We start from the raw sequence: 11,518 nt of genomic DNA on the forward strand, positions 1-11,518 counted from the left end.
GCGGCATCAGTTCAGTGTCGAGCGTGCAGAAACTTCCCTTTGTCCCTAAACCTGCTGATTTTACGTTTGGCAAAGTGAATAAACTAATATTCAATAAATGTCACATCTATTGTCAGATTTAATGAGCATTTGGCAGAACTTCTACTGCATTCACTCAGAATACAGGTCATGTGATACACAGTAACATTAAAGTTTGACCGTCAGCGATCGTCAACGTTCACAGTTCAGGTGTGAGGACAGAAGGTGGACCGGCAGATCTGGTTTGGTTTTGTTTGGCGAGTGACAGCTGCTCTAAATCCTCTGGATCTCAAACAGCCTGATGTCCGTGTCGTACCAGATTGGAGGATCCACGTTGCTACGGCGACAAAACAAAACAAACAAAAATTCTTACTCAACACTTTTGAAATAAACCAAAACAATCGAACGAACGAACGGGCTCGGTTCGTTTACCGTAAGTAGATGATGCCCCACATGTAGGTGCGGAACCACATGGCGGTGCCGGCGTTCGCTTGGTACTTCCTGATGAGGATGGGATGAGGGACGGGCAGGAGGCCGACGAGCGTGCCGTGCTGAAGGAACTTGAGGATTTCTGACTCGTCTGTCAAACCCCTGAGGACGACAACAAGCATTTTAGCATCTTTCAGGTCTTGTTTTGTTGTTTTCAGGGAACAAGCTCCAATAAAACCTCCATGTCGTGCTGCTGTTCTGAATGTCAGCACGCTGTGATCACAGTCATGCTTTAATGAAATAGTTTGTTGCAGCCCGGGTTATAAACACCAAAGATCCATCTTATAAAATCCATCGTCATATGATCAGTTTGCTTCTGTGTTTAAAGGTTAAATAATTTCTTACTTGTCGATGCAAATCTTCTCCACCTGAGGGACCAGTACTTGTAACAGCCGCATGATGGTCTGCAGAGGAAGCTTCGCTTTCCATGTCAGCACCTGAGAACACACAGCAGAGGACACATGAGCTACAGAAACCACCAGGCAGAGCAGAATATTCATCGTTAGGCAGCAGGAAACACATCCACTGACCCAGTCTGGATTAGCGCTCCATGCTGCCGACGATGACACACTCGACAGCCGACTCCTCACTGATTCGGACTCTGCGTGGTAGACCTGATGACGGAGCAAATCACTTTAAGTGCAGGAAGAAGAAACAAAACAGAGTGAGAGGATCACGGATGTGAAGCCTTCGTGTACCTCGTGGTCTCGCTCTGAAGACTCTGCGTCGCTGGCTCGGGCTACAGCCGTCATCTTTGGAGAGTCTGAATGTGGCAGAACAATCATGGTACCATCCTCGCCCACCTGGGCCTTCTCCGTTATCTTATCGATGCCTAAAGGATGCGAGAGAATGCATTTTAAAATGACCTTACGAGATCTTTGACATGGAACCTTCAGTGGTCTAACTTCGTACCTGGCGTGGCCTCTAAACTGGCTTTGAGCGTGCCAGGCTCAGCAGGTACAGCAGGTCTGGAGCCCTCCATGGACTCCATCTCTATAGAGTTGGTCCTGGATATCCCGGACTTCTTCTTCTTCTGCAGAGCTTTCTGAATAGATGCCGTGTCGGACGCCAGGTTGGCCAACTGGTGGAAAATGCTCCGCTTTCGGATGATGGCGTACACGAGGTTGGAGTTACCTGTGAGCGAGATTTAGAAGTTGGTAGAGGTGTCCATAACGCTGTCCTACTCTGGGAGTTCACATCTTTGTTCTCACCATCAAACTGATACTGGATGATGTTGTTGAAGGCCTCCAGTAGGAAGAAGACTAGGTGGTGGTTCTGAGCGTAGGAGAAGAGGAACCAGGGTGTGGAGAAAGCCTCCAGGAGGTGGAGCAGCTTGTTGGCCGACACCATGGACAGGCTCTTCAGATACGGTGAAACTGTGGAGGGTTAAGAGAGGCTTTAAAACACTGCAGTGCTCCTGTGTATCCACCAGGAGGCGCTGTTTCACGTGTCACACTCACTGTTCACTATGATTGTGAGCAGGCAGTCAAACAGAGGCTGGAGCCGCTGGTGTCCACTGGTGATGACTTTGTGGAAGATCTACACGTGGAGAAGGAAACGAGATGTTAAGTTTGAGGACTCTGCTGGTTTCTATCCATTCACAGAAATCATCCAGCCGCTCACCACGATGAGCAGGTCAGCGTGAGTTCCCGTGAAAACAGGAACGTCCATCGGGACGCGCAGCGTGTACGGCTTGTTGAGACGGACGCCAAAGTTTCTCTCTCCACTCAGCAGCAGCAGGATGAACACGGCGATGTGCATGAGGCCGACACGGGCTGCAGAGCCACGCACACAAAGAGACGCATGAGCTTTTTAATAATGCAGGTTAACACTCATCTGAATATGCACACACACACACACACACACAGAGTGTGTGACTCACACTGATCTGCTCTGGCATCGTTCAGGTAGAAGAGGATGGGAACCAGCATGTCCAACACGTCGCTGCTCTTCAGCACGAAGAAGAGGAATTTCTGAAACACACAAACCAATACACAACATCGCATGACAATAAAACTACACATCGACTGTTCCAACGTTCCTCCGTCTTCAGGACCGTCCACAGCTCGAGCTCCGCACCTTGTTGAAGTCACAGAATTTCCAGAAGAGGATGAGCAGCTCCTGGTGGAACTGGATCTTCTTGGTGGAGCGAGGCAGGTAAGTCTGGACCAGAGGATTGTTGAGCAGCCGCGCCAGACCTTTCAGGATGAAGCCCAAGTCCTGACAAACAGAGAGAATCCACGTTAACGTCCTGCAGCATCATCCTGTTCAGTGCTGAAGGGGATCTGTCGACAGTACCTCTTCTCTGTGGATCCTGGACAGATAATTCACAAACAGGTTGTCGGGTCCAGCAGCCTGAAAAAGAAAAAAGACCAGAGGTGATTTGAAATTCAGAATAATCAGAATCAAAATAAAATCAGTGATTCGTTCATCTTCCTCTCACCTCGTGCTCCTCCAGAGCTGAGGGTGACGTGGAGCGCTCGAGGGCCTGGAGGGCGGCGCCGGCGGCCGATCCGGCGTCGTGCTCCAGCGTGACGATGAGGATCTGGACCGCCTGCTCCACCAGCTGCTCCCGGTGGTCGGAGAACAGCAGGTGGTTGTACGGGATGCCGTACCCGACGGGGTCGTAGGCGCACACCACGTTGAGCAGGGAGGTGAACAGAGGGAGGGCATGTCTGGGTGAAGCAGTGAAAGACGGGTGGAGGTCAGTCAGCATGGACGCTATCAGAGTTTCCACTGAGGGGCTCTTCAGAGCACAGTGTAGGTTAATGCACAGCAGACAGCATGAGCCTTATCTCAATGTAAGGAGTCCACAGACACAGACCAATCACTTCATGTACAAGCATGTGTGTGTGTGTGTGTGTGTGTGTGTGTGTGTGTGTGTGTTACCTGTTTTCTGTGGAGCAGAAGAAGGAGACCCAGGGATTGAGGTTCTTCCTCTCAGAGGATGGAGGCAGGTACATGGCTTCAGAGAAACAGGTGAGGAGCAACTTCAGCAGCTCCGTCCTGAACAAACAACATCGACATGATGAGTTTAAACTACAGCCTGGATGGAGGATGGAACAACTCGTCAGCGCCCCCTGGTGGACAAACACACACTGATTACTGCCAATACATTATGACCGCCTGCCTAAACGGCCCTGACCCGTCAAGGCCTCCTCAGACCTCTGAAGGTGTGCTGTGGTCTCTGGTACCAAGACGTTAGCAGCAGATCCTGGAAACTTGGAGGTGGACCTCCATGGATCGGACTTGTTTGTACAGCACATCCAACAGAGGATCGGTTGGATTAGGATCTGCAGAGCCAACACCTTGAACTGGTTGTTGTGTTCTGTGACAATGCATTGGTAGGAGGTGCCACATGAACGGCAGGACCCGAGGTTTCCCAGCAGAACATCAACCAAAGCATCACACACAAAGCCTCTGCTGGCCGTGACTCATCAGACCGGACCACCTTCTTCCATCGCTCTGTGGTCCAGTTCTGATGCTTTCAGCAGAGGTCAGGTCAGCATGGACTTCCTGACTGGACTGTGGCTACATCTTTATGTTATCAGGCATGAAATTAGGTTTAGCAGGTTTCCCACACCATCTTAAACATAAATCAAGGACCTTTCAAGGACAGATGAAGGTAATAATACTACTATGACTATATCAACACTGTGGAATGAAGTGTTACACTGAGAACATGCAGGCTTGGCATGAACGTGGCATGATTAGCTGCAGGCTCGTGGTTAACGAGTCGTCATTTTCCAGGCAGGTTCAGCAATATTAGCTCTGCCTGCTGTCTAACCTGCATCATTCCATTTAATTCATGTCTCACCTGTTCATGTCTCACCTGTTCATGTCTCACCTGTTCATGTCATGGACGTAGTTCAGAGGAGGTGACTGAGCGAAGCCGACTCCGGCCTCCCAGATGTACTCACAGCTGTCTATGGATCGAATGTCCTCAGGGGCGTCCTGCAGGAAGACGAGAACGTTTCTGACATTGTGTAGACGACAGACGGGCGTCGGTTTGTCTGTCGTCTGTTAGTCGTTCAAATATTGAAGAAACTGAATGAAAAGCAGCTGATGAAGGAAAATTACACACAGACGAAATGTTTCCAGCTGAAATCTGACTGAACAAAGAAAAGTATGACGAGTCCTGACAGACGGCTTATTATTCTGGGATCATCACTTACTGAGTGATGTTTGATACTTAAACAGTGAACACACACACGGTTGAACACAGCAGTGAGAGTGTGTGTGTGTGTGTGTGTGTTCACACCTACTTCGATCATGTGGTTCAACAAGTGGACTCCGCTGACAATATGTGTGTGTGACACCTCGGCACAGATAACTACAGCTTCATGAATAGACCTGACAAGGTGCCGCCGCTGTTCTTCATGAGGGAACTGACAGCAAAGGGCACCGTGCCACGCCACGCCATTCCATGCCATTCCACGCCGTACCATGCCATGCCACACTGTTCACTGCAACGACTGGGTGAATTATGACTGGGACGACTAAAAGTCAGTCCCACATTTACTCTTGTCCGGCGGCTTCTTGCTCGCTCACTCTCTCCTTTTCTCTTCTTAGCTTCCTCCGTCAGCGTCCTCTTCACTCTCTGCTCCTCTGCCATCATGTCCGTAGAAGCTGCTGAGCCTGGTTACCTCCTCTTCTTCTTCCTGGTCGTCCATAACGCCTGTTGGTACAAACACCCAGTTCGTCAGCTTGGCGGTGAGCTCAGAGCGACGAACTGAGCTAACAGCAGCTACAGCTGTCAGCAGTTTACTTCACTGTCCATCAGGAAATCGTTCCGTGATGCAATGATCGTGTGTTTTTAACCCTTCAACACCTCCTGACCTGACGTGTTTCATGCTTCACAGGTCAAACGACAGCCGCTGGCCTCTTTCCACCTTCTGTCGACCACGTTCACACTCGCTCGACTGACTTTAACGTCTCCTCGCTGTGATCTGACCGTGGATGGACGGTTGGATGGTTTTAGGACCTGCAGGGCCTCCCATGCTCTGCAGGACCAAACGTTTGCTCAGCGTCCAACCCAGTTCTCCTCAGCCCAGTTGACAAACACAGCCACTCCTCCCTCTCTCTCTCTGCGTCTCCTGTGGAGTAACTCATTAACTGCAGCTACCGCCTGGGAAGATTGTGTGAAGGAGATAACAGTGCTTACTCATACTGTGCTGGCGCTGTTGTAGCTTCAGGGCAAAAACAAAGCAAACACAGAGAAGTAAAGTCTGTTTTTCCTCTCGTGGAAAGACTCTTAAAGGAGTTCTGCACTTTGTTGAAGATGTTTCACACGTCTGTGTCTAGTCCAGAGATGGAGGTTGTGGTAACTCTGAGCATGTATCCCAAAACTTATTCCTTTAATCGACAGCAAATGTCATTCTGAGGCCTGATGCCTCCTTAATGAAACACTGAGTGCTGGCAGGTGTCTGAGTGCAGGTGCACTGTGGGATACCGAACTCGTGCTCGGACTCACCTGGCCGTTCTTCTTGTGGCTCTGAGCCGTGAAATCTGGACAGAAGAGCAGGTCGGCGACGGCCAGCAGCAGAGACTCAGCCAGCGGCCGGGCGTCGTCCTCATCGTCGTCTTCGTCCAGACGCTGCATCGTAAAAAAAGAGACGAGTTAGAAGTTGCCAGGCAACAATGCAAGGAAGTCACTGCACACGGCCAAGAAATAGACCCTCACAAACTCCCCCGTAAAACTACGACTGGTTGTTTGTACACTGTTCGTGTACGTGTGAAACAAACGAGTTTTAACGGGTTGATTTTTGAGCTTTGAGGTGCTGCAGGTGGATTCTGTTAACGGCTGCTGGGCTGCTGGTTTCAGCTACAGTCGTGAGAGTGGCATCGATCTTCTCGTTGAAACTCTCGGCAAGAAGAAGTGTGTGTCAAAGATGTTGAACTGTTTCTTCAAACACAGTTTCATGAAACAGCCTCAGACATAAACACGTCACTTCATTGGATATTACAGACGTTTACGTTAAAGATGCTCATAAAGAGTCAGTTCACACTTTTACTTTTTAAGTTAAAATGTCAATATCAGTATGTCTGTGCACAAACAAGCCGTCAGATGCAGCTCTGCTCTTTAGCTCAGTCCCACACTTTAATTAAGAGACATTCAATCCCTCCTTAATTCAACCACTGGCCTGCAGGAGGAGGAGGGGGCATACAATATGGGCAGTGTTTGGACTTTGGGTCCCCTGCCGACCAGGTAACCAGAGAACCAGCTGCCGTCCGGAGGTGGAGGAGGGTGGAGGAGGAGGAGGAGGAGGTAGGGGTTGGTTTTGGACAGTGACCTCGACGAGCATCAGCAGCAGCAGTCTCATCTTACAGAGCAGGTCCTGAATCAGAGAGCACCGTCACATCTAACTGCAGATTATTTAAACTCTCAAAGGGCCTCGAGTCCTCTGATGTGTGGAGAGCTGAACGGCTGCTGACAGATTCAACTCCACAAACTGTCCACGGGCGGATCGGGTTCCTCCGCCTGGTACTGCAGGTCCAGACTGCAGAGCTTTTAGTCACCTCAGAGAGGAAAAGATTTGATCTTTACTGATTACTTTACTCAAGTATCTCAGCACTCAGGACTTTTGTACAGACAATCATGGTCTCCAGAGGATGAATCTGCAGGCTGAATGAAGCTAGTTGCTCAAACAAGCCATCTGTGACAGCACCTACCTGTCAATCAAAGCGTCCCCGCTCTTAACCCTGCATAACTTTAAGCCTTAATATAATGTGAACAGGTGAGTTGTATATAAATTCACCCTCAGTACAGTTGTCATGAACGGGGAAATTAGCTACAGAGACCAAAACTGTTTTTTGTACCAGGCTGTAAACATGTTTATTTCTGCTGTGAAGTTGGACATTTGGACATGGGGACTTATGGAGACTGACTCACTTCTGGAGCCAGCCTCAGGTGGACGTTAGAGGAACTGCAGTTTGTGGCACTTCCACATACTCAAGAAAGAAGTCTAATGTTACATCAGTGCACACAAACAGAGGCTGGTTTGTATTTTAAGATCACTGCTTCCTCATTCCTCTCTGCACGGCGTCGAGCAGAGAAATCATGGAGGCAGACCAGAACACTCCCTGTAACACTCCCTGTAACACCCTGTGACACTGCCTGTAACACTGCCTGTAACACCCTGTGACACTGCCTGTAACACTCCCTGTAGCACTCCCTGTAACACCCTGTGACACTTCCTGGTAACACTCCCTGTAGCACCCTGTAACACTCCCCTGTAATACTCCCTGTAACACCCTGTGACACTCCCTTGTAACACTGCCTATAGCACCCTGTAACACTCCCTGTAACACTCCCTGTAACACCCTGTGACACTCCCTTGTAACACTGCCTATAGCACCCTGTAACACTCCCTGTAACACTCCCTGTAACACCCTGTGACACTCCCTTGTAACACTGCCTATAGCACCCTGTAACACTCCCTGTAACACTCCCTGTAACACCCTGTGACACTCCCTGTAACACTCCCTGTAGCACCCTGTAACACTCCCTGTAGCACCCTGTAACACTCCCTGTAATACTGCCTGTAGCACCCATTACGGGATCGATGGAAAACATCAAGAACAACCAGGATATGGGTTACATCATGGAGAAGCTGACAGTTTTGCAAAGGCAAATGGATCGTTTTGGAGACCAAGCTGGCTGAGAGAGCCTGTAGCGGATAACGCAGCTACGGGGCCCCAAGACCAAACAAATTCCAATCTTATCTTGACCTACCCACACCTGCAGAGCCTTGGCCAAGGCTTCTGCTGGAATAACAACTCCCCCGGAAGATCACTACAGCGAGACGCTCTTTGCCCTACTCCCCTACTCCCCTATCTCCCACTGACACTTGTTGACTGTTCTGCCATGGCCTGATCAAGGCTGTCTCCATAGCAACTGCCATGCCATCGCCATAACATCTGCGGACTGAGACTCCACGATTACGGACAGGGCGGGGCACGTCTCCAGGCTTACGCACACATGCACAGACTTACAGATATGCTTTCACTGCCCTACCCCCATCCCCCCGCCTTCACCGCTTGTTCCCCCCCAGCCTGACAAGGCGGGTCTGTGACCAGCGCCCTCTGGCTGCAGGACCGGATGGCTGCGTGTCTGTGCTGGGATTACTCAAACCCCCCAGCCCCTGTCCCCTGGTTGCTAGTGATGTGTCTCATCTTGTAGAGTGTACTGTATATGTGCTAACTGCTGAGGTGTTTTTGTCCTGCTCCCAGAGTGTACTCCTTACAGGAGCACAGTCTGTGGGTTGTTCTTTTTTCTCCTCCCCTCTCCCCATGTTGTATCCCTTTTTTTCTTCTTTCCTTTGTTTCTTTCATTTCACTGCCTCTGTACCTGTACTGTTAGGCATGTGACAAATAATAAACTTAAACTTAAACTTAAACTGTAACACTCCCTGTAACACTGCCTGAACACTCCCTGTAACACCCTGTGACACTCCCTGTAACACTCCCTGTAACACTCCCTGTAACACTCCCTGTAACACCCTGTGACACTCCCTGTAACACTGCCTGTAACACCCTGTAGCACCCTGTAACACTGCTTGTAACACTCCCTGTAACACTCCCTGTAACACCCTGTGACACTCCCTGTAACACTCCCTGTAACACTCCCTGTAACACTCCCTGTAACACCCTGTGACACTCCCTGTAACACTCCCTGTAGCACTCCCTGTAACACTGCCTGAACACTCCCTGTAACACCCTGTGACACTCCCTGTAACACCCTGTAACACTCCCTGTAACACTGCCTGTAACGCCCTGTAACACTCCCTGTAACACTCTGTAACACTCCCTGTAACACTCCCTGTAACACTCCCTGTAACACTCCCTGTAACACTCCCTGTAACACTGCCTGAACACTGCCTGTAACACCCTGTAACACTCCCTGTAACACTGCCTGTAACACTCCCTGTAACAGTCAGCTGTCGTACCCCTGCTCTGCCGGCTCCGGGCACGGTGGACCAGAAGAAGCCTCTCCAGTCGGCGTCCTCGAAGATGTAGGGCAGGATCCGGGTGAGCAGGCGGGTGCAGTTCAGGACGATCTGGCGCTCTTTCTCAGAGGGGCAGCCGGACTCTGCAGCCTGAACCAACCTCTCCACCGCCTGGCGAGGAGGAAGCACATGAATACAAATGAAAATGTATCGTATCTTCATTCTTTAATTTCTTTGTTTAACTTTGTTCAAAGCCAACACTAATATGATTCTTGACTTTTATTGATCTTTTTTTACTTTATTTTTTATTCAATAAAAGAAGTCAAAGTTCCGAAATATTGAATCTTTCCTAAACTTTCTTGAACATAAAAAGTGTAAAAACTTGAACTTTAAATCAGGAACTGATGAAAGAAAAAGTTACAAATGTCAAAGACTTTACTTGAATAACCTTTGACCTCTACAAATGTGTGTGTGTGTGTGTGTGTGTGTGTGTGTGTGTGTGTGTGTGTGTGTGTGTGTGTTTTAAAGTGTGGGAACAACAAACAGCAGCATTCCTTTGACTCACACTGTATCCAGGATGGATCAGAGTCATTTTAAGTTACTTGCCAGCTTCAGTTACTTTACAGACTCAGATGATTAAACTAATAAATATTGATATATCATTATAGATTGCTGATGGAGAGCCGGTGGAGTCGTGGCTGCTTACCTTGTAGCAGAGGGTTGCCAGGTTTGACGGAGACTCCTCTCTGACAGCTCGGATCTCTGCGGCCGGCACCAGAGCGAAGACGTCCTGGACGGTGGTGGACGAGTCGGCCCAGAACTGATCCCAGAAGGCGTCGTCGCTGGCTTCTACGGGCTGCAGGAAGGGACACACACACCAACGCATCACATCATATATGTGTGTGTTTTTAACGTGACACACACCAGAGCAGCCTCATCACTGAGCACAGACACTGACACTGACTGTCAGCATCCATCCCAGACCTGCACACCACACATTGCCATGTTTAGATGTTCTAGTTCTTGATTTTAAAAAAAATATTATTTGACTTCATGTTTGTTTTGAGACTCTTTCCTGGTCTGTTGCATGTTTCTGGTTCTGATCCTGAATCAACCTAAATACTCTAAATACTCAGAATCAGACAGATATTCAAATGTTTCTGACTCAAACATGAAGAGTAAGACGATAAAAACTCACATTAGAGCAACAGCTGCTGATATTTTTAATCATCAACCAGTCTGACAGTTTTCAAACTTCCTGCAGTCCAGTTTTTACTCTGATCATTGCAGCTTTAACTCTCACAGAGCTGCCTTTATCTCGTTAGTCCACCTTAAATACACCTGACAGAGGGACTAACTCATTAAATTTAATATCTCTGAATATTAACTGACTTGTTGAAGTTGTGTAAGAGTAAACACAGAACAGAAAGAAGACACCTGATGAAACTTTCCAGCACAAATAAGAATTAAACAATGATTTTTTTTTCATCCTTGAGTCATGTGTAACCTGCCTGCAGTGTTTCCTCAGTGTGTCTGCAGGCTGCCATCTGGCACCAACTTTATCTCCACAGGCTGATTCTAACCACAAACCGCGTCTCTTTCTGCTTTAATCACCTTTAAATGTGACGCACTGACCTGGGTCTTGGTGGTGAGCTGGATCACAGCCTTCCTGAAGTGCAGTTTGGTGTCTGCGTTTCCCATTTTAATGTCTGAGCCGCCTGCTGCCCGTCCAGACCGACTTGAACGGTGAGTCTGTTTAACAGTCTGAAGGATAATCTGCATCAGCCTGACAGCCGCTCGCTGCGAGGCCTTCAGGGGCGGCTCGGAAAACACAGCTTCAACGAGGGAGCGTATGTCTAGATACATAAAATAAACAATGTGTCATTTATATATGTGTAAATATATGGGGAGCCGTTTGTAAAGCGGCTCACGCTGAAAATAACAGCAACATTTTGTCACATTTAGCTTCAAACAATGTTTAAAAAACTGGTGTGAATTTTTGAGAGAATATTTGTCAACTTAGAGATATTTTAAATATTTAAATCCAAATGTTAAATCTAAAT

The 11,518-nt window shown here is 48.5% G+C and overlaps 1 protein-coding gene across 1 annotated transcript; it reads right to left on the reverse strand.

Annotated features, from left to right (window-relative positions):
* Positions 1 to 105: 105 nt before the first annotated feature.
* Positions 106 to 11,279, reverse strand: hid1b (HID1 domain containing b). The gene is made up of 19 exons (XM_019268962.2): positions 11,091 to 11,279; positions 10,162 to 10,311; positions 9,456 to 9,626; positions 5,981 to 6,103; positions 4,355 to 4,461; positions 3,397 to 3,513; positions 2,951 to 3,182; positions 2,806 to 2,862; positions 2,587 to 2,727; positions 2,390 to 2,480; positions 2,131 to 2,282; positions 1,968 to 2,046; positions 1,719 to 1,883; positions 1,420 to 1,641; positions 1,206 to 1,339; positions 1,038 to 1,121; positions 853 to 944; positions 451 to 609; positions 106 to 355 (listed from the first exon to the last, which is right to left on the reverse strand). The coding sequence occupies exons 1-19, from the start codon at positions 11,235 to 11,237 to the stop codon at positions 292 to 294; spliced, it is 2,487 nt and encodes an 828-aa protein (XP_019124507.1). The 5' UTR covers positions 11,238 to 11,279; the 3' UTR covers positions 106 to 291.
* Between the last annotated feature and the right edge of the window lie 239 nt (positions 11,280 to 11,518).

This window comes from Larimichthys crocea, unplaced genomic scaffold, assembly GCF_000972845.2.
Source record: "Larimichthys crocea isolate SSNF unplaced genomic scaffold, L_crocea_2.0 scaffold83, whole genome shotgun sequence".
In the NCBI taxonomy this organism is placed as follows: Eukaryota; Metazoa; Chordata; class Actinopteri; family Sciaenidae; genus Larimichthys; species Larimichthys crocea.

What these genes read in the sequence shown, in the direction of transcription:
- hid1b (XM_019268962.2), bottom strand. Translation starts at nt 11,237, where the DNA reads ATGCAGATTATCCTTCAGACTGTTAAACAGACTCACCGTTCAAGTCGG. An exon ending in GCCACAAGAAGAACGGCCAG is followed by an intron (nt 4,462 to 5,980) that starts GTGAGTCCGAGC and finishes GTCTTCCTGCAG; the next exon opens with GACGCCCCTGAGGACATTCG. An exon ending in CATCCAGTATCAGTTTGATG is followed by an intron (nt 1,642 to 1,718) that starts GTGAGAACAAAG and finishes TCTCGCTCACAG; the next exon opens with GTAACTCCAACCTCGTGTAC.